The sequence below is a fragment of the Toxorhynchites rutilus genome, chromosome 2 (genome assembly GCF_029784135.1).
Source record: "Toxorhynchites rutilus septentrionalis strain SRP chromosome 2, ASM2978413v1, whole genome shotgun sequence".
Lineage (NCBI taxonomy): Eukaryota > Metazoa > Arthropoda > Insecta > Diptera > Culicidae > Toxorhynchites > Toxorhynchites rutilus.
The window spans coordinates 193,305,419-193,333,156 of NC_073745.1; the positions used below are offsets into that span (position 1 = coordinate 193,305,419).

General features: G+C 37.6%; 1 protein-coding gene across 2 annotated transcripts; it reads left to right on the forward strand.

The window, feature by feature from the left end:
• LOC129770723 (ETS homologous factor) lies at nucleotides 1-27,738 on the forward strand. Of its 2 annotated transcripts, none has more exons than XM_055773735.1 (2): nucleotides 1-963; nucleotides 26,958-27,737. In XM_055773735.1, exon 2 carries the CDS (start codon nucleotides 26,985-26,987, stop codon nucleotides 27,369-27,371), a length of 387 nt encoding a protein of 128 aa, XP_055629710.1. In that variant the 5' UTR covers nucleotides 1-963; nucleotides 26,958-26,984; the 3' UTR covers nucleotides 27,372-27,737. The 2 variants fall into 2 exon arrangements, with proteins under 2 accessions (XP_055629710.1, XP_055629711.1); XM_055773736.1 differs by lacking the exon at nucleotides 1-963 and adding an exon at nucleotides 21,749-22,091 and having other exon boundaries at nucleotides 26,958-27,738.

The window sequence follows — 27,738 nt, forward strand, 5'->3', positions numbered from 1 at the left end:
ACAGTCGTTGAATGAGGATTCGCTCTGTATTTCTACTGAGTAGCGTAGTTGCAGTGAGCGTATTCAGTGTTTACGCAGCTTCCCGAAGGACAGCTGCAAGAAAAAAAAGAGTGGACCAACAGATGCGGTGTGTGCGCGGTGAGGAATACGAAATCCGTCTCATTGGCAGCATCAGCAGTATAGCGGCGGGTGCTGGAGCAAATTGATCGAATTGCGGTGGGATCTCGTGTTAAAATTGTTCACCGTGTGTCGGTCGTGTTTTTGTTTTTTTTCTTGGTTCGATTTGTGATATATGGAGAAGTTTTCGGAACATACAATATTTAAGTGCTTCGGTTCGTAGCTGTGTGGAAGAGCAACATTATTGAAGTTTGGAAGTGAAGCAACGGCAGATGTTGATTGATCTGAAACAGTTATACTGAGCTGATTGTTTCTGGTTCGTTCAACGGTTCCTAATTAGTAAATGATGAGTGAATCAGTCCGACATTGAAGGTTGAATTTGGTAGTTGAATGACCATATTAAACATTGAAAATAAATTCTTGATAGTGGAACGGAATACAGACGGTTGGTAGTAGAAATTGTGTTACTCACAACGGAAGCTTGTTTTATGAAACTATTTGCCTTTGAATTGGAAATTCACCAAAGGAAGTGAAACGAAGCGAGACGAGGCGAGTTCCAAAGTCAGACCCCAAGAGAGCACAACACGAACATCTGCTCAAGGAAAGACAGCCGGGCAACGTGAACAAGCAGTAGAATTGTTCACATCGGCGGCGAGGGCAATACGATAAACACCGGAAAAGTGAGACGAAACAAGAGCGTCAGCGCACGAGCGTCATACGGCGGCATTGACCACTAAACTCCTGCAGTTGTGCGTTTGCGACCTACTCCAACAACGAAAAGGAGCTGGCAGAAGAAGGGCACGTGTAGCAGTCTTGAAGAGAAACGAAAAAAAAACGCTATCGAAGGTTGGTTTCAGATTACTTTTTTTTACGATACCATCCCGATCTACCTTTTCCAACATAAAATATTCGTTTCCGTTCTCTCGGGGCTAAGCTTCCGTTACATCTGTTTCACTGGATTTTATGCGTTTTACTTCCTCATTTAATATCATGTGTATCCTTTTCTTGATCAATGCCATTTAGAACTATCACACAAGAGCGATGCTAATATTGTGATAAGCTGAACAACATAAAAACCGCCGACAACGTGTGAACATTTTTGGATGCTCACTGTTTGTGGGGAAAGACAAAACTGTTTGCCGTAAACAAAGGGGGGAAGCTACAATTAGATTAGGCGTATCGGTGGCGGTTGTCATTCGTTACGCCTCAATTGCTTTCGACGCTCGATGCGCGGTGTGATATGTATTTCAAAAGGCCGCCCGATTGAAAACCAGTTTCATGATCGACGGCAAATTTGCTACCGTCAATGGAACGGCAGTTTTTTTTTCACGTTCTCCAACCAGTGGCAAAGTGAAGTTTACTGGTTACACGATTATGTTCAAATCGAGACGAGATCTGTGTCAACGACATCTTGCGCCAGCCGTTTCAATAATAATATTAACCAAGGTTGGCTTTACGGTTTTGCTAGAATTGCGTCGCTTTTCAACATAACATCAATCAGATGAGTTTATCGAAATGATTGGTGAATTAGGTCGTTTCGATGCTGTTTGCGCAAATCTAGTTGAGTCTTACCAAAAGTCTTTGCATTAATAAAAATTCTGCAAACCTTGTACTTTCAATGAGTTGGATCATTACTTGCTGTTTTGCTCATAGATAAAGGGAAACTACAATTCGAGTCGCTGTCGACATTGGGGGAAGAACGATAGGAGAAAGCGACAATAATCACCTCCTACAGGAAATGCGACTACCGGTGATGATGCATAGAAACCATTGATAGTTTATTACAACTGTTTGCCGACACTAATTTACGTGTCTTTGAGTTAGATAATATGTAAGGATGTATGACAATTGATTAACAATACAACACCACGCAACTTAATTATAGTCGAATATTGATTATTGATTCTGAAACATTCATAAAACGAGTTCTTGTGGAAAAATTCTATCATCATTGACTTTTCCTGCCTGACTGAAACAGAAGTTTGGATAAAACAACATAGTTTCTTACAGTGACCTGCAAATAAAATCTACCCCAATGTAAATCAAAAATTGAACAATGAGCAATTCCAATTGAAATCGACAAATAACAAAAAATGAGTATTTTTGATTCGAATGAAATATGAGTTTTCCACAGCATTTGTGATTTTTTTTGACCCAAGTGTAATTTTTGAAAAGGGCGTATCGATTTTGGTAAGAGAAATCTTTGATAATTTATATCTCAAAAACTTTGAGTCGTCCCAAATAGAGTCTCAGAAAGAGTTATAGAGTATTGATGTTAAAGCGTGCAAAAAATATACACTGAGAAAAAAAGTTAGTACTCTTTTTTTATTTACAAAAAAACATCAATTTACAATATCTAAAATACATATTTTTATTTTTTCATATAAAATAGAAGTAATGTAGAAAATTTAAAGAATTAGTCCAAGATGGTAAAACTAGTTTTGACGAACTTTGTGGAACATCGAATTTTTATGAATTGTCGAAACTTCGAATTTTTGTATGTTAACAATCATTTTCAGCCGCAAATTATAAATCCTGATGTGATTCAAAACAAAAAAGCTTATTATCAATCTTCTTCTAAATGCAGCCATTCTCGAGATATTGAAAAAAATATTTCTAATTTATTGTCTTTTTTATAGTAAATAGGCTCTTTTGATATTTTTGTCGTGTGATACGTTGAGACACATTATCGCTACGTTTTGTATTAACCCACATGTCTTCAAATGTTTTTTAACGTAACTCCTAAACATACAGTTTTACCAGAATGATGTATTTGTATTTGTTGAGAAGTATAAGCAAATTCATAAAGTTCCATGCACATGGCGACAAACATATTAAAAGAGCCTATTTACTATAAAAAAGACAATAAATCAGAAATTTTTTTTTTTAAATCTCGAGAATGACTGCATTTAGAAGGAGATTGATGAATAGTTTTTTTGTTTAAAAAATCACATCAGGATTCATAATTAGTGTCTAAAAATGATTGTTTTGTTTTGTACATTACTTTTATTTTATATGAAAAAAATGTATTTTAGATATTGCAAATGGAAGTTTTTTTTGTAAATAAAAAAAGAGTACTATTTTTTTTCTTAGTGTATTCGAGATATAAATTATCAAAGATTTCTCTTACTAAAATCGATACGCCCTTCTTTAAAAGTTACACTTGAGTCAAAAAATTCCCAAATACTGTGGAAAACTCATATTTCCTCCAACTTAAACAAAATACAAACTTTCGTTCCAATTAAAAATACAAGTTTTTCAAATCTGCATTTTTAGTTAGATTTCATTTGGAATTGCACAATACTATTTTTTCTTTCAAAAGTGAAACTCTTTTTGCCATGAAACATCGCTGATTTATATTTAAAAAAACGTTAATGTAACAAGCACAAAAATACACTTCATGTTTTCAACAAAAAAAAACAGAAACAAATATTTAGTAGTCAATGTTGCTGCCTTAATTATCAATTGCAGACGGTTTGGCATGCTTTTGAGGAGGTTTCGGAGTTGATGTGGGGCCAAATCGTTCCGAGCTCTTTGCAGAGCTGCAAACGAGATTTATTTGTTTATTACATCTGATTTGTCCATCTTGTTGTCGAGGATAGCCCATAGATTTTCAATTGGTTTCAAATCAGGTTTCTGGGGGGTCAATCCATGGGTTTAATGCGAAACTATTGGAAGAATTTTGGTTTTCTCGCCATATGTCGCCGGATAATCTCTCGGATGATCAGATTGTCTATGCGTGTATCAGCAACAAATCCAAGTTGATGATGTTCCAGTATAGTATTCTGGACTGTTCCACGGATTACTCCACACTTCTTAAGGCAGGTTTAGAGTTCTCGTGAACGTGAACAAACACTTTTTTGTTAATAATTCATCAGTCCATATATAAAACGCGGGGAAAACATCGTGAGCGATAGGAAGAAACATTTTCCAGTTGAAACACATATTCAAACACAATTCATATTGTTAAAAATGGATTAATTCAATATTTCACTACTATTCTGAATTTCCACCGTGGAATCGAGATGTTGGTGAATTCACCATAGTTCGTCGACTTCGATGAACGTGAACGCGAAACAGTGGTGAATATAGACGTCAAAATATTTCGTTGCTTCGGGTTGATTCGTGAACAACTGTATATTTTATCCGAATAACTTTGTTAAAGCTCGATGTTTATTTACTTCACGTTTACTGGTGGATTTTCAATATGAACGTATGAACAAGAATATTCGAATTCACCACGAGTTTCTGAGATGTTCATTTATTTATTTATTTATTCATTTATATCGTACTATTTCACCACCTGTTCAAGTTCACGTTCACGGGAACTCTAAACAAGGCTTTAGATGTTTTCCGCTGAGATACGTTACCGTTGAAACTAAGCTCAATAAAATTTTGGACCCACATTTAAATTTTGTGCCCACCCATTTTCCACAGCTTCTACAGCTTCGAAAATAATTCATTTGGTCACAATGAGTTGGATTTAGAGCGATACTATTTATGTTTTTGATAGATATACAGTGGTGGAAAAAAATAGGTGCGAGAGAAACTTTTCAGAAAATTTGATAATAAGTGGTAAATAAACGGTTTACTTTATAGTTTTACATATCAATTTTATTGTTTAAACGCAACTTAACAATTAGTTACAAAATTAATGGATTAATAAAGATTAAAGAAAGACACTTAAATATTCCGCAATATTCACTTTTTTCGGTGGAAAATAAAATAGGTGCGAATCATTAATTATAAAGAAAACATATTCATTTTTCAATACAGCTTCGCAACGCCTTGTCAGGGAACCGACAAGCTTCTGGCATGTTTCTACAGGAATAGCATACCAAGCTATCGCGTTCCACAACTCGTCTCAGTTTTTGTGTTTTATATTCGCGATATTTCTCTTGACCTCGTTCCAAAGATTTTCTATTGGGTTGAGGTCCGGAGACTGCGCTGACCAGTCCAAAACGTCAATTTCTTTTTCAACCTGTTTCACCTTTTTCGAGGTGTGTTTAGGATCGTTATCCTGTTGGAATCCCCATTTTAATGGCATTTCTTCCTCTGCATTAGGCAGCATTACTTCATTCAAGATGCCAAGGAATTCATTTTTATATCATAGTAGACTCTATCCAAAATAGGATCCAACGCCATGCCATGAAAAGCACCCCCATACCATAATGCAACTCCTGCCGTACTTGATGGTCTTCTTCGTGTATTGTAGAGAGAACTCGCAATTTCTGGGACGTCTAACATAATGTCGGCTATTTGCACCGAATAAATTTACTTTTGTTCCGTCACTCCATAGCAAATTTCTGAAATAGCTGGCTTCATGTTGTTTGAGATTCTCCAGATGATGTTTAGTGAATACCAGTTATTTTTTTACGATTTCTCTCCGATACGAAATGGGGTTTTCTGGCAGCACGAGCACGGTATTTACAATCAATCAAGCGGATCCGGATTGTTCTATTTGTCACTTACAGTCCAAGTTCCTTTTTGATGGCTGAAGATGTAAGGAAAGGATCTTTTTTTTACCAATACCAGTATTCGGCGGTCAAACCTAGAACTAGTATTCCTTTTCCTCATGGTTCTGATTTCTTCCGGTATTTCAGGGCATTTGTAACCATATTGTATGAGCAGCCGATGGCTTCTGCTATTTCTCTCAAAGTTTAGTTCTATTGTCTCCTTGCTCATATTGCGGCGATTTTTTCTTCAATGTTCAGCATAAGTTGTGTTCGGTTGCAAGTTCCTGTGAGGGCATCACCTGGTTTCAAAAGTTCATGATAAATCGTCTGACCTTCAACCCATGGATTTGTGGCTTGACCATCGATGTTGGTTAGTAACCGTCGTAATCCTATGATTTTTTTTCGCTTCAGATTGTCGTAATGGATCCGATTTTGATCCCCAATAACAATCACTGCACCGCTTCCTTTTTTGACGTCGGGACGGATATTCGCACGCAATCAAACACCGTTTGAAGTATCTTGATTTTAAATCATATGAAACCTGGTTTCTGTGTTTTCGGAACTCGAAAACAACATGAAATGACATGGCCAGTTACACCTAGTAATGCTGCTAATTCCTTGTTTAACTTGAATCCTTATGAAGAAGTGTCTCCAGATCTACATTTTGAAACGTTCAACAATAGAACATGAGGAGCATAACTAGTGATAGAGAGCTAACCTGATAGAGAGTAAATTTTCTCACAAACATAGATTTTAACACAAGATGTCTCACAGTATCCTAGACACCACGAATGATAGTGTCCCTTCCCTATTACGGAAATGATGGAGCGAGATCAGAAAATCCGGATATGCATCATTAATGCCCGTCATTTCAATTTTGACAACCTTACACGATCATTTTTATTGTCATTCTGATGAAGTAATGTCATTCTTATTTATCGTGTAAAGCGGCCCTGAGATTGATAGGTGCATAATTAAAAATTACTCGTTCTCTATACTGTGCATACGGCGAAAATTTACCCCATCACAGCTGTTGCCATTACTCTCATCTCCGATCAATTACGCCGCAGCTCACATCACAACCTACAAAAAGAGTATTGATTACTCAAATACCAACTGACTCGATCACTCGATTATTTTAATGAATACGCTTGTTCATCATTCGGATATTATTTTAGAATTTATCGAAATTTTAGTACTCCTCAATAGAAAGCTTCGCAGCCCTGAAAAGATCTGATGGTTTGCGTGGTTTTGTAGAATTAACTGAATATGGTTGCTTCTTGATTCATTATTGCCCTCGCGAGAACAATACACAAACTGGCCATATGGCGAAATTTGTGGCCTTATTGCCAATGCACAAATCTCTCCTCTTCTAGACACATACACTGCAGCCACACATTCGATATTTGGGCCACCATTGACAACGCAAAAAATCGACAATGCTAGCGTGTGATTCAATCAGGCACAAACACTCTCTACCTAACTGTATTAGAATCGAAGCACCTTTTCATTTTCGGTTCGACATCTTTCATTCACAACAATCCTCCAGAGTGATTTCGCGTCGAGAAAAACCTCAGCTCACTGGCTGAATAATGAATGTTTTTCGCAAATGCAATTTATTCTTTTTCGCGTTGCTTCTGCGTATCAGTGCAAGCTATGTTTGCTTTGTACATATTCTGAGAATACATTCTGAAGTAAAAAAAAACGCGTTCGTTCAACACGATAGCAACATAAAAACTGACTGTTACAATTGCTTGTTTGTTTCTTTAGCAGAGGCTTTAAACTTTTGCAGTTCATTCGCGTCTAACCGTGAAAAAGTTTGTTTAGTAAAACTAAAGCCAAACTTCAACTATCGGTCTTGAGAAAAGCAATTTGAGATTCTCGTGGATGTTGACGTCCGGTCTCTAGCTGAATGACTGATGAATCGCGAATAAGGCGATTATATTTTGTTCCATAAGTAACATTATTCCACATTTCTTAACTTCGATCTACCATTGACAACGCATGGAAACAACAACGATGTGTGCGGGCGATGCAAAAATACAAACGCACTCTCCACCAGACGGCAAGAAAATCGAAGCGGGGCTTTCATCGGACAAAATTGTATCAACGTGTATGTTGGATCGATAACACGAGAGTGGATGTTCACGGTTCTCCGGTGGAAACGTGCCTCCGGACGCTCGAACTTGCAAGCCCACAGCGAAAAAATAGTTCTGAAAAGAACTGATGCATTCACTCATTCTGCTTGGTGGAACGGTGGAACAAAATAGGTCTCGCGAGAGCGGAGCATGAACACGTGCGCTGTGCATTTTCGTTCTGGTTGTAACAGGAAAATTGAAACTCGTTTCAAACTTTGCGTTTCATTCACCTCTAGAAAGATTAGAGTGAACTCAATATTTATATGTTGGTTTATTCTTCTAGTTTCACTACGATAGAATGATGTACACGATGGATGGTTACGATTGTTTTCGCGATGGTATGGATGTAAATTGGTATACATGAATAATTTTTTGGTAAATACCAGCAATAATTAGTAAATTTTTGCAATACGAATTATTCGTACATATTTAAGTGGAAATTAGCATTTAGAGCTCGACAGTTATTCTCTAGACAAAAACTGTCTTAGACAAAGTTCTTACATATGATCATTTTTATGTTATCAAAAATAGGGTGACCAAACTTATCGATGAAATACATAATATAACTTTCTTATTTTAATAGATAGAGGTAAACATAGTTCGACAATGTTGTAGTCCGAGTTATTTGAGGCATCTTTGTAGAACAAAGTTTGTTTTATATCTCTTGAAATAATCGATACAGCGCCTTTTTTCTTAGTTACGTTAGGGGCACCATGAAAAAAATGTTTTCTTGCTCTAACTTTTATAATTCAAATTCTACATACAAACTGTCTTCGAAAGACTTTTAGAGCTTACTAATACAAACATTTTGCGATGCAGAACTTGTCAAAATCTCAACTTGACTCAATGTTAATGATATTTCTTCCCAAAAAATACGCTCTCTTCAATTGTTTGTCATTCTTTCTGGGACCAATATAAACACATTTTATTGGCGGCATTTGAAAGAGCATATTTCATCCTACATGATGTGCGATTTCTAAAACTATGTTATTTTTCGTGTTAGAGTAAATTAAAATTGAAATCATGAATTTTTGGGTAAAAAACATCAATAACTTTGAATAGGAATAGGATATTGACAAGTTCTGAATACCAAAATGTTGGTATTGATAAGCTCTAAAAGTCGTACGTAGACAGTTTTGATGTAGAATTTGAAATATAAAAATTAAAGCAAAAAACCCCGTTTTTTCATGGTTACCAACTTTGTTCTACAAAGATGTCTCAAATAACTGGGACTATAATATTGTCGAACTATGTTTACCTCTATCTATAAAAATAAGAAAGTTATATTTTTTATTTCATCGACAATTTTGGTCACCTATTTTTGATAACATAAAAATGAGCGCTCTATCATATGAACAATTTTGTCTCAGACAGTTTTTGTCTAGAGAATAACTGTCGAGCTCTAAATGCTAATTTCCACTTAAATGCACCTCCTGGACCATTGTGCAATGGTAAACAAATGTCAAATCAGTCAGTATAACCCAGGATAAGCCGTCGGTTCAACGTTGGTTTTGCATATATTCTAAACTAAACTAATTGTTGAGCTATTGTATGCATCTTTATTCATTTATTGAACTATATCTTAAACTATCTTTAACTACTAATAGCTATCTAAAATACGTTATTAACAACATTTATGAATTCAAAGCTAGTAGTTCTGGTTCGACATCAGCGGACGCATTTTGGTATTCGGTAATTTTCCGACATCTGATCCTGCATCGATTGGGTCTGATTCGCTGCTACAAATTACGAAAAAATACACAATGATTACTATAAACAGCTACGATGGACTCTATACTCTCCGTTATTCTCTCCCAGGATCAGCGTGTAAATATTTCTCAGTAAAACACAATCGGGAAATATCACGAAGCTGACAGCCTCTGTCTGACCTCCGTCGTGACGAATCCGGAAAACATCCAATCGACCACCGATCACAATCGTTGGCAAAACGTTCATGAAGTTGACCTTGACCAAATCCGACACCATAGCGGTGAAATCAGGACTCGGCGAAGTTTTTGTGTTTCGAAGTAGTAAGATTCCCCATTATTGAAGTGATGTCTTCGTATTCTCCCGCAGCAGACGAGTACGGATCATTGTTTGGCTGTCCAATATGTATCAATATTGACTAAAGAACATAAATTGAATTGATTTTCAAGTTACTTACCTGTTCTGAATCTTGTTTAGTTCGAACTTCTTCTGTGAAGAAATCAATATCGGAAAGTAGTGCCATTCAACTCAATTAACAGCTCGGTAATTAGATTAATGGTGTTATATTTACATTTTTTTCGCGGTTACTAGTAATGACAATCGTTGAAGTTACCAATACTGCGTATTAAAATGTATCAATCGTTGGTAGGGTTTATTGTTGCATCTGACATTCATTTTACATACGGTTGGCGAAATTTACAGAAAATATGTACATTCTACTAATGTTTGCATTACTACAGATTTGGTAGCTTCTTTTAGTAACCCTTTTTCTGGGTACATGACCGTTTTAAGCGCTGCTGTTCCAAACGGGAATTCACTCACAATATAGAGACTGAAAATTTATCGAACCCAAAAACTGTGTACTAGTAAGCAATGAAGCTTTTATAAATTTTCTGCTGTGGAATGAAACATTTACTACATCGAAAATCGCACACGCAAAAATCAGCTCTCTGTCGAAAAACGCATGCGAAGCAGATGAAAGCGCAAGCACTAAAGTGTGGCTTTCCGGTTTTCTGTCGGTACAGCTAGGCATCTTCTATCGTGTGTACCAAATACGCTAAAGAGTAGGAAAAAAATCATCTATACGTAACTAAAGTTGATGATGATTTCCTGTTAATTAAACGTTAATTTTGAGTCTTTCTCCTTCTGCTGTTCTTCACGCCGGATATTAACCAAACCAATATTTCGTCTGGCTGCCGTACAAGGCGATGTTGGCAAAGGAAACTTCGGGTGTTCCTCAGAACCCACACACACACACACACACACACACACACAATGGTCTTTGTTTACACCTATGATTATGAATGAAAATATTTGGGATTGTTTAGAGGCGGTGTTGTTCCTGAACAGGAGCAAAGTTTGCATGTGTATTATGTTGTTGTGTTGTTTACTAGAATATGAATATTAGATTTTATTCGTTGAACGAAAACTCAGAGGATTAGTGTTAACATGTATGAATAAATTGCATTTATCACATGGGTTGAAGACAGATGGTACGATAAGGTAGTATTGTCTAGTCGTATGAGATAGTAATAGCTTTTCTATTTCGATAGACTCATTGTAGTTTTAAGTGTAATGAAATGCTATGAAATTGAATTCGACCCTCGGAAAACGAAAAAAACTTCGTGTTGCTTCATCGGAAGTGTATTATTGTTTCGAAAACAGACCCATGAGTTCACTAACTTCAGAGCACAATTTTCCCAAGGGTTCAAGAAAATGTTACCACCAACAATGTGGGAAACTAATTTCCTCCGTCTATTATCCGTTGCATATGTATCTGAGCAGCTCTATTATGGGTAGGAGAGAACGCTGGAAAGCTAAACAATAACGACGGCGACAACACAAAAAAAAGTGGAACGTCATATGTCGGATGACGGCTTCCTCTATATATGTGCCATTGATTTTGGTGCTTCTTTCCGCCCGCTTTATTGTGTTGTGGTGTTTGTTTGTGGTTGATAGATAAAATAATATATTTTCCTGCGGAAGCAGACGTAGCCGTCGCGGGAAACAAATGCTACAAACAATATTAGGCCTGTTTGAGGTTTGCCTAAAAAAGTTCTACTAGCTAATAAAATGTTTCCAACATTGTCCTCTTGCCCAAAGACGACTAACTATCAGCTTTCGAAATTTCTTATTCCCGTCCAATGTGCAACCAAATTTGCGCCCTTGAACTCACATAACCCTCTCCCCGCGGTCCACGAAACCAAATTTCCCACAATTGTACGGTGCTATTTTCTCTTCTCTTCTAAGTATTAACCTTTAGTACAACAATAGCGCATTGTCTTGCTCGGTGGATATATTTCCCAGAGGTCCAATTTTGAACATTTCACTAATTTACTTCCAGTTAACCACCACCACAATATTTGATCTCGCAAATGATCTCCCGCCTGGAAACGGAAAAGACCACTGATCTAGCGAACAGTACTCGGGCGGAATTCATTTCAGCATTTTTCTTTTTTTTTTGGAAAAAAATCATAATTGAAAGCCATGCTGCTGCCATGTCGAGGAAGCTTCCATCCGCTTATTAAGCATTTACAGCATTCCGCCGAGGGGTTGGTGATTTTCTACACTGTTCTGTTTTCTCACTTCACTCTCGGAAGCTTGCGTTACCTCCGTGAATCTCCCCAATGGGTTTCCATTTGGTGTGAGAACTGTTAAAGATTGAGACCCTTATTACTTTCTGTCGGGAAAAGTGGGTTTGCGCCTTGTGGCTTGTGGAATGCATGAAGAAAAACCAGACGGAAATGGATACGATATTGGGCTTTTCAATTTTATCAAGAGAGATTTATAATTATAAGATAATAAGAAAAACTATTCCGGTTATGACAACACAAATTGACGAGCTGGCATTAGATTTACAACCAGATGGCGCAGACAGTGAAATTATGTTTTTTTTTGGTTTGCAATTCTTTTTATTTGTTATTTGTGTTGTTAATTTGCTTTTTTTTTAATTTCCTGGTCAAGCATACTCTCTACACTGAAAAGGTGAGAAAATCATCATTTTACCTTGTGGAAAGTATGTTATGAAGGATGACTTTATATAAGTGTTGCGATTTACAATTTTTACTAGGTAAACGTTGGGTAACATGTGTTCTAATACTGCAGATCCTTCTCATATTGGCCTTGTTTATTCACCTTCTCGATCTAAGGCATCGCTATCCCTTTACTCCGCGTTTACCTACAAAATCTGTGTTACGGCAGAATTTGAATCGCTCGAGCACTATATGTCTTCAACTGTAACGATCAAGTGCAATTAAAAAAATGAAGTATTTTTTCGGATATATATATACCTATATATTAGGCTGTCAAAAAAGTCCTGCGGTATTTCCGCGAGGTGTCGTTGTAAGCGCGTAGTTCTAGTTGTATTCATTGTATCGAGTCATACTATAGCTTGTTGGAAATGTATTTTTGCGCGCTATAATATAGTCCTCGACAGTGTTTTGTTTGGTTAAGTCGTTCGTGAGTTATAGTGTCGCAAATATGGAGCAAAATAAAGAGAAAATCCGACATATTTTACAGTACTACTATGACAAAGACAAAAATGCATCTCAAGCTGCCAATAAAATTTGTGCAGTTTATGGACCCGATACAGTTTCCATTTCCACCGCACAACGATGGTTTCAATGTTTTCGTTCTGGTGTAGAGGTCGTCGAAGATGCGCCACGCTCCGGAAGGCCTGTCGTCGAAAATTGCGACAAAATCGCTGAATTAGCCGAGAAAGACCGGCATAGTAGCATCCGTAGCATCGGCCAAGAGCTGGGGATAAGTCATCAAACCGTTATTAACCATTTGAAGAAGCTTGGATTCACAAAGAAGCTCGATGTATGGGTGCCACACACGTTGACGCAAAAAAAACATCTTTGACCGTATCGACGCATGTGAATCGCTGCTGAATCGCAACAAAATCGACCCGTTTCTGAAGCGGATGGTGACTGGCGATGAAAAGTGGGTCACTTACGACAACGTGAAGCGCAAACGGTCGTGGTCGAAGCCCGCTGAAGCGGCTCAGACGGTGGCCAAACAAACGGCCAGGAAGGTTCTGCTGTGTGTTTGGTGGGATTGTCAAGGAATAATCTATTATGAGCTGCTTCCCTATGGCCAAACGCTCAATTCGGACCTGTACTGCCAACAACTGGACCGCTTGAAGGTAGCACTCATGAAGAAGAGGCCATCTTTGATAAACAGAAGCCGCATTGTCTTCCATCAGGACAACGCCAGGCCACACACTTCTTTGGTGACGCGCCAGAAGCTCCGGGAGCTCGGATGGGAGGTTCTTTTGCATCCGCCGTATAGTCCGGACCTTGCACCAAGTGACTACCACCTGTTTTTGTCCATGGCGAACGAGCTAGGTAGTCAGAAGTTAGCCAGAAAAGAGGCCTGTGAAAATTGGCTATCCGAGTTTTTTTGCCAATAAGGAAGCGAGCTTCTATAACAGGGGTATTATGAAGTTGGCATCTCTTTGGGAACAAGTCATCGAACAAAACGGCGCATATTTGTCTTAAAACAGATGATTGTAACTAATTTTATGAACAAATGAAAATTAAAAAAAAAATACCGCAGGACTTTTTTGACAGCCTAATATATATGTATATATATATGTATATATATATATATATATATATATATATATATATATATATATATATATATATATATAAATCTCGTGTAACGATGTTCGTTGTCGAACTCCTCCGAAACGACTCGACCGATTTTAATGAAATTGTACCCAAGAAACTTGGGAGGCATGAGAATAGGTCGTAAACTATATAAGATATTGCTGGGGTACCGATTACTGTATATTTAGTACCGATTAGGGTGGTTTTATGCACCAAAAAAAATCTGAATAATTATGTTTTTGTTTTTTTTGCATAAATTTGATTGAAAAAATACTTGAAAATATAACAAATTTTCATCTGTATCCCCTATTTTTAATCGCGATATTCGTATTTTTATATGAAAAATACCAAATAATTGATCCGTCATTCGTTTTTCAAACAGGACGAATTTATTTACGTTTAACAACAAGATGGCATTTCGTCCTCTTCATCGAACTTTAACTCCACACATGCGTAAGTAATCTCAATTCGACTAAAGCTAGGCGCATCGCCAGCGAATTGAAAGCCTTTTTGGGTGAGCACAATGATTTATTGAAATAATTCTAAGCTCACCCATGCTCGGAATGCAAAATAACAATCACGTCATTGTCGTCAATTCCGATAAAAACCGACTGGAGAGCACGTGTGTAGATCGAATGCGCCACAGTACTTCATTCATTAAGAACCTCATTACTCATTTTGAATTAATATTTTTGAACATTTGAATGGAGGAGACGAAACAAACAAGAGAGTAGTGCGTTCAATGGATTCTTATGTGTGTCGTTTGATGAATCGACGCGGCCAGGACAACGTTATTCTACGATGTTTTGATCTGTGCCAATAATTCATGATCCAAATATACGCAAAGGAAGAGAGCGAACGACTGCGATTCCTATGACACATTCAACAGAATCGGTTAGAAGAAGAATACATTCACTTGCGAGACGCTATCATGAGCAACACTAACACAGCGTTTGTTCAAACGACAGCACGTATGTTCAAACAAAAGAAGCTCCATTACAAAATTACACGTATTTCGTTCAACATGGATGTTTTCGGTTTTAGTTTGGTTAGTCGTCAAAATGGGCTCTGAGAAAAAGTATAGAGTTCCAGATCCATCTACTGATCGACTATTTTTCTTTGTTCGGAAATTCTATCGAATCAGATTTACCCGAACGGATCGCAACTTAAATTAAACTAATTGTGCAAATGTGGCAGCCTTGCCATGCAATTCGAACGCGCTTTTAGAACAAAAATTGTAAATGAAAAAAGGACTCTACGGGAAAAAATTAAAATAGTCTCTTATATGAGTTCTGTGTAATAGGATAACACATTCTCAGCAAGTGGGGAAAAATATTGGACGAAAATTGTGTTTGATAATTTAATATTATGGATAAAATTATGGCGGAAAGACAAAGAGATTTATATAAATAACGTTAAGTTAGAACTGTCGATCGAATTTCTGGAGGAAAAGATGAATCGTGAGATCCGATCGAGGTTCAAAGCAATCGGATTCCGGAATACGGGTGACTGTTCGATATTGTTACCACAAACATGGTGCATTGCCCACGTGGTGATCTAAATCTTTTATCACCGTGCATGGCAAATGGAAATGTACCGAACGTTTTCCAAAAGAATTTTATCAACAACACGATCAAAAGCGTATGGTGATATCCAATATATCAACGATGAAATTCTGATAATGGTGGATAAACATTCACAAATATCAACAACGCAGACATTGACATTCTAAATCGTTGGGTAGTACCATATTCGGCTCAGCTGAGCAAACATTCATTGCTCATATTAATGTCAAGCTCTGCAATTCGGTGGAGAGTAATAAATACGGTTTGCAAGTCCGTGGATAAAGGAAGCAATATGGATGTGTTTCGAATTCAGAATCGTCGTCGATAGCGTAGTTTTTAATGTAGAGCCAGTTTAAGACAACAGAGTCCGAAACAAACAAAAAGTTCTATAACTCTGTCATTGTCAAAATTCGATCATATGCGTAGAAGGATTTTTTTCACCAATAATTATCCTCCATTACTTCCTGAATGAATTCGGATGTTTTATACGGGAAAGGTATTTGATGACTTTAAGGGGATGAATCAAAAATTCAATTCTTTTTTTATATTCAAAAAACGAAAAATATATGCATAAAAAACGATTAAAAAAAATTTTTTTTTGACTCGTTTATATACAGGTTGCGGTTATATCACAGATATAATCCACTTCCAGTTTTTATCACAGATATAATCCACATATAATATATAACTGTAAATTTAAAAATTCTTGTCATAAGCCCTTAATTATATGATAATATATGAAAACATATTCTGGAATAAAAATGGAATTTGGAATCAATAAAACAAAAAGATATAAAAAACGTGTACCTTTCGCTATAATTGTTGGATTTTGGGGGTGAAACATTTCAATGAGGCTCGACTTGACAGTGATTGGAGCCAAGACGAATTGAGAATTACAGTTCACATTCATGTGATTTCATTTCATTATTCAAACAAATAAAATAAATGGTAGAAAATTTGTGGAATGGAATGGTAGAAAATTTGAAACTTTTCATTTTGGCAGTTTCAATGTTTTAGTCCCGGATGTTATAGACCATAGATGACAGAGATATCCGAAACCGATAGCAGGCTTGAACCTAGGCAAGAACGAGACCATAAGCAACAGAACATCTAAGAAGAAGTTCAAAAAGTTCAGGTACACATCGTACATTTGTTTCAAATGTATTCTAGATAGGCTGACCAAATGGTTCAGGAATAAAAACGGGACACGATAGTCAAAAAATATATATTCTAGTATTGTCGGGAAAATGTTATTGAATGAACAAAACTAAGAATGAAACCAAACACTCAAATATTCTTAGATGGTACTGCTTTGTTCTCTATAACGAAGGAAGGAATATTTAGGCTTTGCGAAGAAGAGTATGTTTTTTGGAAATTTTATCGAACAATTTGTCACATTTCAGATCAAAGTTCAGTAATCTTCATGAATTCCTTACCCTTTAGAAGTTTGTTTTCTGAATTTCGATATTCGATATTCGCACCTAACTATCTGTAACTGGCACGGATTCTTTGATTCACCTTTATGTCTCATTAATTATAATTCCTCTCATAATTGTCCACTCATCAAACAAAATGTTTTCACCTATCTGAACAGGAAGTTTTTTACTAATGCTACTTTGGATCTCTGCCCATTCAGGAATAGATATTGATACAATCCATTAATTCTGTTATTTTCCGCCTAGACCACCCTTCCATTCTTTAATGTACTCAAACGCCGTATCGTAAAACATTTCCACAGTTTTACATTCTGTCAAACATGTACCGGGAATTTGTGTTTTAAAAGAAAACGCTTCATTTATCATCTAAATTTGTTTCGCCTTCAAATTAGAGCCCTTCTGAAGCATTACACTTTTTTCAACGAACAATCCAGTAATCGAAACTCTTTTTATAGCTGTATTCAGGAATTGCCTTCAGTTCACGCAGCGATTTCGTTTGTACGTCTTCAAAGCTGTCCAAACTTGTCCTACGAAGCGGTAATTTGGGATTCGGAAATAGGAAAAAATAACACGGGGCCATATCTGGAGAGTACGGTGCTTGTTCAATCACATTCGTGCCATTTTTTGTCAAAAAATCGTTCATAATGATCGATCGATAAGCTGGTGCAAAATCCAAGTTTTATCCTTCCACAAATCTGGCGGTTTGCAACGAGTTTTCTCTTTCAAATGCTTTGTAACCCCAAAGTAATACTCTTTATTGACCGTTTGGTCATCCGGATAGAATTCCGGGTGGACAACATCACGAATATCGAAGAAAACAGTCAGCATTCATCTTCTCTTTTGATTGACTTCGACGTGTTTTTTTCGGATTCGATGCGTTGCATGAACGCGGGATCAGAATTTGATCGTTCAAGTACGTCTTCAGCCACTCGATTACGATGACATTATTGAAGAAAAATCGCCAAGCAAAAAAAAATTAACTTGTTCCTGATAGTGCTGTAAACAAACTAAATGACAGATCGCGCTTAAAATCTGCAGACCGCTGCCAGTAGTACCAACTTAAAAAAAGAAAAAAAATGAAAAATGTCCTGCGGGAAGATTTAAAATTGCAAATCCTTGGTATATATTTGACAGAACGTATGAAATTCAGCCTCCTGTATTACACCTGAATCAACTAGACTTGTAGTTTTCACCTCACTGGTCAAAAATACTTTATGCCCCTTTTATGCTGAAAAATTCTATTAATATAATGAGAAAAAATAGCAACTTCAAATAAATCGTGTAGGTAATCTGTTAAAAATATTAAGAAACCTCTCGAAGAAGAAGTTTCAGAGAAAGGAATCGCTTGTTACCATACTCACGCATTTTAACATAATGTTCACCAATGAAATCATTAAAACCCCTTCAATTATTCTACACGAACCCATAATTGGTAGACTCGCTCACTGCGAATACTCTGAGCAAAATTCATCCGAAAAAAAATCGAAAATAATGACAAAGGAATAAATTTTGTTTCTCAATACTCAAAATACGGTACAGATTTAGAAAAGACGGGACAATTAAAAATGGTCGGAAAAACGGTATTTTCCCGTTAAAAGCGATACGTTTGGTCAGCCTTATTCTAGATGTTCTAGATTTTTCTGAATCATTCTATGGCTTAGAGCAAATAATCTTTTTCAATAAAACAATAGATGTTCTCAGCTGTTTTTTTGCTCTCTCAAAATATTCCCAGGCAAATGGCAAGTCAAACTTTGATTCTGAAGAGAGTTAAATAATATGCATTTACACAAATATCTGTATGCATTTGTGTTGATAAAGGAACGTAATATCAAATATTTATATTCAAAGTCAAAGTCGTGAAGACTGATCCAAAAGACTAGTTCATGTTGTGCTAACGTTGATGAAGGAACATTGCATCAAAGAATTTCCTATGGAAATTCCATGGCTCCACTCGAATACAGCATCAACGATAACAACGTCGATCAGGGAGATTTTGACGTCATATTATATGCGTATCGTACTTCAGGATATAGTGAAAAATTGGTTTTCCATTTTTCTCTACACGTAATTCCGAAAGAATATTCAACGCTGGCAGCAAACAGGGGAGAAAAGACAACAAAACGCACGAAATACCGAAAACGACCGGCTTAATCAAATCTACCATTATACTGGTTTCAATTATCCCAGGAAGTACAACTTCCCTTGCTCTGTCTGATGTCCAATTGTTCGTCAGAGACATGCTGCTACCGGTTTGCGTAACCACAGCGCGCACTGTCTGGCTGAACCAAAAACAAACCGAGTCGCGAGATTCCTGCCCCCTGCCCACGTGCAACGAGGTCCCAGAGACGGAAGAACGACCGTGGGCAAGAAAAGTACACAGCAACAGACTTACCGCCTTACCCGCCGTGGTACGGAAATATGTGTCTCCTTCCAAACGCTTCGGATCCGATCCCGGGATCGGTGCGGGATATACATGCTAATAAAATAAAGCAATTAGGGAAACAGGAAATCTAATTTAAATCTGGTGTGGATCGAACGCATAAACAAAATACACACACCGATAATAAGCCGGGATATTAATAACCGCGCGTTTTCGTGGTTCGAACTAAGGAATCTGTTTCGTTCTAAATGGGGTTCTGATCTTGCGCAGAGCACCTCTATGTACGTAGGTAGCTGACAAATTAAAAACAGATGAGCGGTAGAATATTATAACTGATTTTATCTATCGTTCGACCCGTCGTCGATCATTACTTTGAAGCATACAAAAATGATCGACCATAGTAGAGAAGTTTTTTTCAACGGCAACATACAGCCTAGCCTAGAGGCAACTCGGTTGTAAGTCGGCGAGAAGTACACATAATTCCATTGCTCAACTTCCCCCGATTGAGGAACTCAAACGGATGACATAATAATGTTCTGCCGGTGCCATCGCGTTTTCCGGTGCGTCCGTCTGGCCATCACAAGCAGGTAGGGGAAATGCTTGAAAATTAGAAAACAAATAAACCAACGTGAGACCAAGATAGGGTTCCTTGCCGAGCGCCAAGCGCAGGCAACCTGCTGTGTGAACGTTTTATTTCGCTTTTCATTTGGCCGCAGCGTTGATAACTGTTTTGCATATTTGCGATTTTTACTTCTACAGTCTACCTCACAGCATGATGGATGGTTCTTTGAAAATTCACTTCACAAAAAGGAAATAAATATTCAGTCAAAAATGTTTCACTTTGGCGTACGCAAGTGTAAACATGTCGTCATGGACTCGACATCGTCGGAATTTTCATATTGAATAGATGACTAAAGTGGGAGCACCGGCAAAGCCAACGATCAGGCCACAAGCGGCACAGGAAAAACTCTTTCCGGCTTATATTTTAATCGTCATGAAATACAAGTCTTCGGAGTTGGCATTTGCTATACATACGTATGCTCATGATACATATTTTCATTTGGGTCCGCATAAAGCAATGTTCTGTGTGTCTGTCTTTCTCACATGTGAGAAAATTAAGTGAGCGCGAACGAATAATAACAACAGCACATATTTTACGTTTTGCTACGCCGCGCTGTTCCTACGGGTTCTTCCCGTGGAAGGAAGTGGATGAAATGGGAAAAAAAAACTTCACAACATAAACAAAACGGAAATCCTTTCAGAGAGTCTATCGCATGTTCCGTAGCATTTCGTAGCTAGTGGCTTCCCATAACATACACGAACTCTGTTGATGAAGGATGATGGCGATGATACTGGGCGTTTGTCGGATAATGTTTAAACGTTTCCCGCTGCCGATAGACAGCATCAGTGGCGTGTCACAGATTTCCCAATTGAAGATTAAAAAAGCATATAACAGGAAAATAAAACCATTGAATCTGGAGCTCCATTCATAGCATCCATTGAATGTCACTAAAATGAGTTCAAACATTCAATGCGGAAGTAGCCTCCGGTGCACGTCACATGGTTCATGATGCGATATTGGGCTGCGGTTTTGCCAGCTCCGAACAAAAATGCTGTTAACAAATTGTTTTGCGATGGTATGATTTTTCTCATCGTTATGTTATGACAAAGCACATTTAGAAAAAAAAAATCGCTTCAGTTGATCAATAATCCAGTCACAAATATTTCAATGGAGATTTGGTCTAATTTGTATTTGTACTAAATTATTTAGCCATTTATTCGTTCTGGGTTCTAGGATAGATTTTCGTAAAACAATGTTTTGATTGGATTTCCCCAACACAGCCATCAAAACCAAGCAAACTGGGGAAATTGGCATTAGAAATACAGTTGGGGGAACTTTTGCTCCCACCGAAATGTGTTCCCTAACATAGTCAACAAAACCAAGGTAACTGGTGAAATTGGCATTGCAAACACATGCAAGTTGAGGGGACTTCCGTTCCCACCGAAATGTGTTCCCTAACACAGTCAACAAAACCAAGGTGCCTTACATTACATGGCATTTGTTCAAATTATTTACAGCAAATATGTTTAATCCAATTGAATTGGAAAATTGTTTCATTCAATCATTCAATCAATACAAACAAATGATTACTAAGCCATCGGTAGACCCACGTCTACCTTGCGGTTATATCAAAGATATTGTGTGGCATGCCCAGTTCTGGCAACACGGGCATCGTCAGTTTGGCGATTAAGTAGGCTAGGCACTCGGCACATTTTCCGCCATCATATCAGCAGGCAGTCACCGTTCGGCTTCGGGCGGTCTCACATGTGGGGCGATCCTGTCAGGAACGAGGATTAAGCGGGATAATTGGAAACCGCCTTGAATTGAAATATTTTGAGGCGAGATCTTTCAGGGCTTCTTCGTGGGAATTAAGTGATACTAAAGCTGCACGTTTCCGAAGTGCATTTGTTGTGATTCTCATCGTGTGTGAAATATTCCAAGCAAAAATTAGAAAAATCTGTTTTTATTCATTAAAGTTTGTATGTGTGCCAAAGGGCAGTAGAACCTTTCGAGGGGACAACTAGAAATTATATGAAGACATGTGTGGTCAGCCCGGGACTACTCCGTTAGCGGATAGCAGAACTATTCTACCATGAGAGGCATGAAGATTATCAGTAAGTGAATGATACGTTTGAGAAACGTATAAATTCAGCAGTATGGTTGGCAGAAAATCTAAACTGCAAACTGACTTGAATGATAGCAAAATTGAAACTTGTTGCCAGAAAAAACGATTTATTTCTCAATTAATTTAGCTCAATACTATGGTTGCAATAGAGTAACAAAACAAAGGGTTTTTGTTTTAAATTATGTTACCATGTTTAGTAGACGATATTAGAAAAATAAGTATTGATGCACATCGGTCTTGGAAATCCATTGCATTAATACATATTACTTCGCAGTAACGCATTATTTAGATTACGAGTGATAAGCGTTACTTTAAAGATGCACAAGGAAAACGAACAAATTATTAACACCGATGTGTTAATCTTTATAAGTACGGATCGGGACGACCGCACGATGAAACGGTAGAAAAAAAGTGGATATGCGCGGATCGGGACGACCACATAAAAAGTACGATTCTGGACGACCGTATAAAAAATGATAATGATAAGAATGCGGATCGGGACGACCGTGCTGTGTAAAAATGGAAGTAAATTTATTTGCGAATCGGGACGACCGTTTATACCCACATGGAAATGTAATTACTTCACATGCAAATCAAATGTCAAATTTCATGATGGGTGCGTTCGTAATTCTTCGGATCGTATGACATTTACTCGTAACCGAGTAACTGACAACGTCTAAACCCGGCTTAACCCTATCTCCTTCTCTAACATTATTGTTTTTTCTCTAACACACTATCATTCCGGCTCGTATTGTGAGATTCCATACCATTTCCTGTCTTTTAGGACCGTTTCAACGAACCGGAAATTGTCATCTTAAATTCCAAAATATTATCCGAGGCTGGCCGAATTATACTGTGCGCCGCAGATACTAATATTATTTCGGACAGCCCTGATGATCTTCGCTCTTAGGAATTTCAGAGCCTTGACAATAGTATATATGGGTGCGTTCGTAATTCTTCGGATCGTTTGACATTTACTCGCAACCGAGTAACTGACAACGTCTAAACCCGGCTTAACCCTATCTCCTTCTCTAACATTATTGTTTTTTCTCTAACACACTATCATTCCGGCTCGTATTGTGTGATTCCATACTATTTCCGGTCTTTTAGGACCGTTTCAACGAACCGGAAATTGTCATCTTAAATTCCAAAACATTATCCGAGGCTGGCCGAATTATACTGTGCACCGCAGATACTAATATTATTTCGGACAGCCCTGATGATTTTCGCTCGTAGGAATTTCAGAGCCTTGACAATAGTATCTCCTTACCCCGGTGGGGTTTCAACGTGATTGTGGACATTTTTTTCACTATCAGTGGCTTCTCTGAAGTCCTGTCAACATCTAAATTTTCTCAAATCACTCCTAAACTTCTCACTTTATTCGCTAGCTTTTCTTCTAAAACCCGGCTTCTTTATTACGCCGCCATCCACTTTATTCTTCGTAATTTGTTTTTTTTCGTACGGCGCTTGATCCCAAAAATCGAGTGTTTCGGTACAAAAGCTACTTTGCAAGTCCCTCCATCTTAGCTACGTTCATTGTCTTCTGAAACCGTACTCAGATTCTGAACTTTTAAATCTCCACACACCCATCCACATTCGTCCATGAAATCAGTGCCACCTAGTGATGGGTATTCTGGTATTCGTTGAGTGCATGGGAAAGTGTAGCGTTATTTCACCATTGTAAGTGTGGTATGGAACGGTGAAACATCAAGCTAAGCCATACTCAGGCATTTCCCATTTTAAATTATGCTAGCTCTGTGTATCTTGCCCATGCACTTACAACAAACGGTTACAACAGGTATCAAACAATCATGTTTAAAACCTAGTTACCAAGTTATCAAGTTACTTTTTTTTAGTTTTGTTTGACCAAACTACCATATTTCAGTCATTGAATGTCTATGAATTTTAAACTTGCTATTTGATTCAGCTATTGGCTGTGCCTTTCTTACAATAAACTTGGCTAATTCAGGAACTCCGACTTTCATGGACTTCCTCGTCACTTTATGAGTATAAGGAACAGCTCGATTTGAACTTCTCGAGAATTTGAGCAATCGTATCTTTACGCAGTTGAACGATTTCTGATGCAATTCGGCTCCGATTGCTTTGGCATACTTCCAACCATTTTTGAGTTTTTGAGATCATCCAGAGAGATTTGAGTTTTTTATTGCTAAAAGAAGAGTACACCAACTACGCCGGCTTCTTTCAAAATTTTATTGAGGACTAACTGACCCGACGAACTTCGTTCCTCCCAAAATAGATTTTTTGATTTGAATACTTTCAAACATTCACGTTTTCTTACTAAGTGAACGTTAGTGAGTCCAATCACTAAACTCTTCATTGATTGATTACTCTTTGACCCTTTACAATTTCCTGTTACTATAAATTGTCTAGTACTTCTACAAAAAATCGTCCTAATGTAAAATTATTTTCAGACACAATTCACGTTCAAGATTCAAACATTTGGAAATAACATGTTTCTCCGTTGCATGGAATACATGTTTGATACAGAGGATATTACAAAATAAAGATAGTTCAAATCGGACCATTCCTTCCTCGGGTTTAGGTCACACCAACACATTTGGCCTTCCATTTTTGTTTATATAGATAGAAAATATAGGAATGCGTTATTCCGTAAACCCTTTCCACCCTTTTACACTTTCGAACAAAAATCAATTTCGTTAGCGCCAACATCAAATGGACTAACAATGCTTAGCTAATTGTAGAACATATGGGAATTCAATTTTCCGAATTTTCCGATTTTTCTCTGATCTACGGGAAAAAAACGAATACAACGAAATATAGATGACTCAAATTGAACCATTCCTTCCTCGGGTTTTGCGCTTACCAACACATTTGGCCTTCCATTTTTATTTATAGATATAAGATATGGAAATGCGTTATTTCGCCTGAAAATCCATTTCCACTTACGAACAAAGATCAATTTCGATAGCGCAAATATCGAATGGACTAACAACGCTTATTATGATGTAATTTTCGAACATGTGGGAATTCAATTTTCCGACCTTGCTTCAGGATTTTCCGAAAATTTTCTACGGGATCTACGGGAAGAGATGAATACAACAAAATACAGGAGGCTAAAATCGGACCATCCCTTCTTCGGGTTTTCCGCTTACCAACAGATTTTGCCTTACATTTTTATTTATATAGATTGTTAAAAATAAAATTCAATTGAGAATCAAATCGGAGTTCTATGCGATTTGTGCGGCAGATACGGAAGTAATTGTATTCTAAGAGATATGATTGAGATCGTCTCCTGTGTTATCTACCATTTCTATTCTCAGCTGCAAAAGTATTCAAAATTATCGCAAAGTATATCCGTATACTCATCATGTGTGGTCAATAGGTCATGCCCAACAAACAATCATTAGCTGTAATTAAACTAGTCAGTTGCATAATGGTAGAACAATAGCATTGAGTGCTTAATAAGATGATATGCTGGACTATACGTTGTAGGTTGTTCGGACCAAATTGGAGCTTTTTTTCAAACATTCATATTCAGCTACCTACCAACTAGAACCGTTGATTAGCTGTAACAAGATCAGTTTGGTCGAACAATAGTATTGAGTGCCCAATAAGACAATATGCTGAACTATACGTTGTAAAAAAGCTTATTTATACCAAATTGAACCACTTGTCCAACCATTGATGTTTACGTTTATTCAACTGCAAATCAGCTTTTGTACAACACATGATGGACTATCAAAATGAGCATTTGCTATCAGTGTGTTTAAGCTCATGTTCGACTGCTTGGCATTATATTTTTAAGTGTTCTAACGGAACAAACGGTTTGATGGAGGATCATCGATCATCAGAAGCTGAACATGTTTTATCTAGTAGCTGTAAAAGACTCTAACGAGCGTCTGTCAAGGTGCTAAAAAACTAATTCCATTCATAGAAATTTGGCGTAGTAGAGCTAACCAAATCAGAATATGGTCGAATAGACTTTTCCACCACAGCTTGGAGTTGGACAGCTTGGAGTTGGATTTGATGACAATTAGTTCAGGCTTTATCAGGCATAGAGTTTAATAAAACCATCATAAAAACGTTACACTGATGGGGAACTGTTCCCCGTGTTGTTGAATCCCCAACAACAAACCGTGAGAAACAGCTAGAGAATGTTTCATCATGGTTGGTTGCAGATGTCTGTTGTGTAGTCCTTCGTCTTCGTTACGCCATACTCTTACCTTACACTGGAACATTGATTCATTCGATTTGACAAAAATAGCAGTAGTCTGCATTTTGTGTGTAGTATATCGTATCGGCCGAACTGTATTCCCATATTTGTTGGTCCAGCTCAATCGAACGAGCCAACAACCATCGGCATTATTGCGCTTCAATTGTACTCATTTGATGAATAGACTAGCGATCAACATGTATTTCAAAACCATCCGCTGAACAACAGTTAGTCGAGTCATCATCCGGGCATTATACGTTTCGTTTGAAATTTAAGCACCAGCATCCGGGAAAAATAATATTCTCTAAATAATAACGGAAACGTCGCATTTCGAGATCGCATATTGGTGCATTTCGCCAAACTCGTGCATTGATTTGTTCCTCTCCGTGTGGTGCTATAATAGCGCAGAAGGCGAACAATTTTTCTCGCAGCACCGGAAGTTCAAGTATAGCGCCGGCGAAATAAGCTACAACGATCAGCGCGTTTGCCATTATGTGCACTAGCAGAGCATAAAGCAAGCAAGAAAACAAACTGTGAACAGCTTACGTTTCCGCATAGACAATATTGGGCACATTAGATTTGTTAATTATTCTTTCAGTCTCGGAAAAGAGAAAATATCGGAACAACTTAATAACAGCTCTTTTGTTTGTTTCCTTCCAGATTCCGGTCAAACCAAAAACCACAACAATGCAAGTGGAAAGTGTAGCTAAATGGCGTGTTCCACCGTTAGACCTATCTGCGGTCAGTGTACTCTCCAATGAAAATGATCGCCGATGGAACAATAATCATCATCACCAGGCGCCCCTGCCCCCACCACGGAAAATCCAATACGGTGCCGACGGACTACCGATCGATCCACGTGATTGGACCCGCGCCAACGTATGGACCTGGTTAATCAATCTAGCCCAATCGGAAGGCTTGGACATAAGTCCAGAGCTGGCGCAGAAGTTTCCCATGAATGGGAAAGCCCTCTGTCTGATGAGCCTTGATATGTATCTTAGCCGGGTACCAGTGGGAGGAAAAATGCTCTATCGCGACTTCCGAGTGCGGTTGGCGCGAGCTATGAGTTTATAGATTATGTTTTATCTTTTATCGTTTGGAAAACCAGAGATTTATCCAAATAATGTATTTAAGTGAATCATGTTACACTCATCATAAAACTAAATAACACATCATTACCTGTAGTTGAATAGTTACCATACTACCTGAGTTCCAAAGTTCCAAGCATTAAGATTTATATTCTCACTCTGCAAAGGAGGAATCAATTCTTCGAAAATGGCGAACGACACTATTCATTGTAAACCCATTCAGTTCATCATAAGATCAGTATTTCACATCATACTTTCATTTGTTTATTGCAGATATAGCTTAACTTATTTCTAAAACAAGAATATTTTATGTATATACGTTCCCTGATATTAGGATATCTAGTCAATAAATG

What these genes read in the sequence shown, in the direction of transcription:
- LOC129770723 (XM_055773735.1), top strand. Translation starts at nt 26,985, where the DNA reads ATGCAAGTGGAAAGTGTAGCTAAATGGCGTGTTCCACCGTTAGACCTA.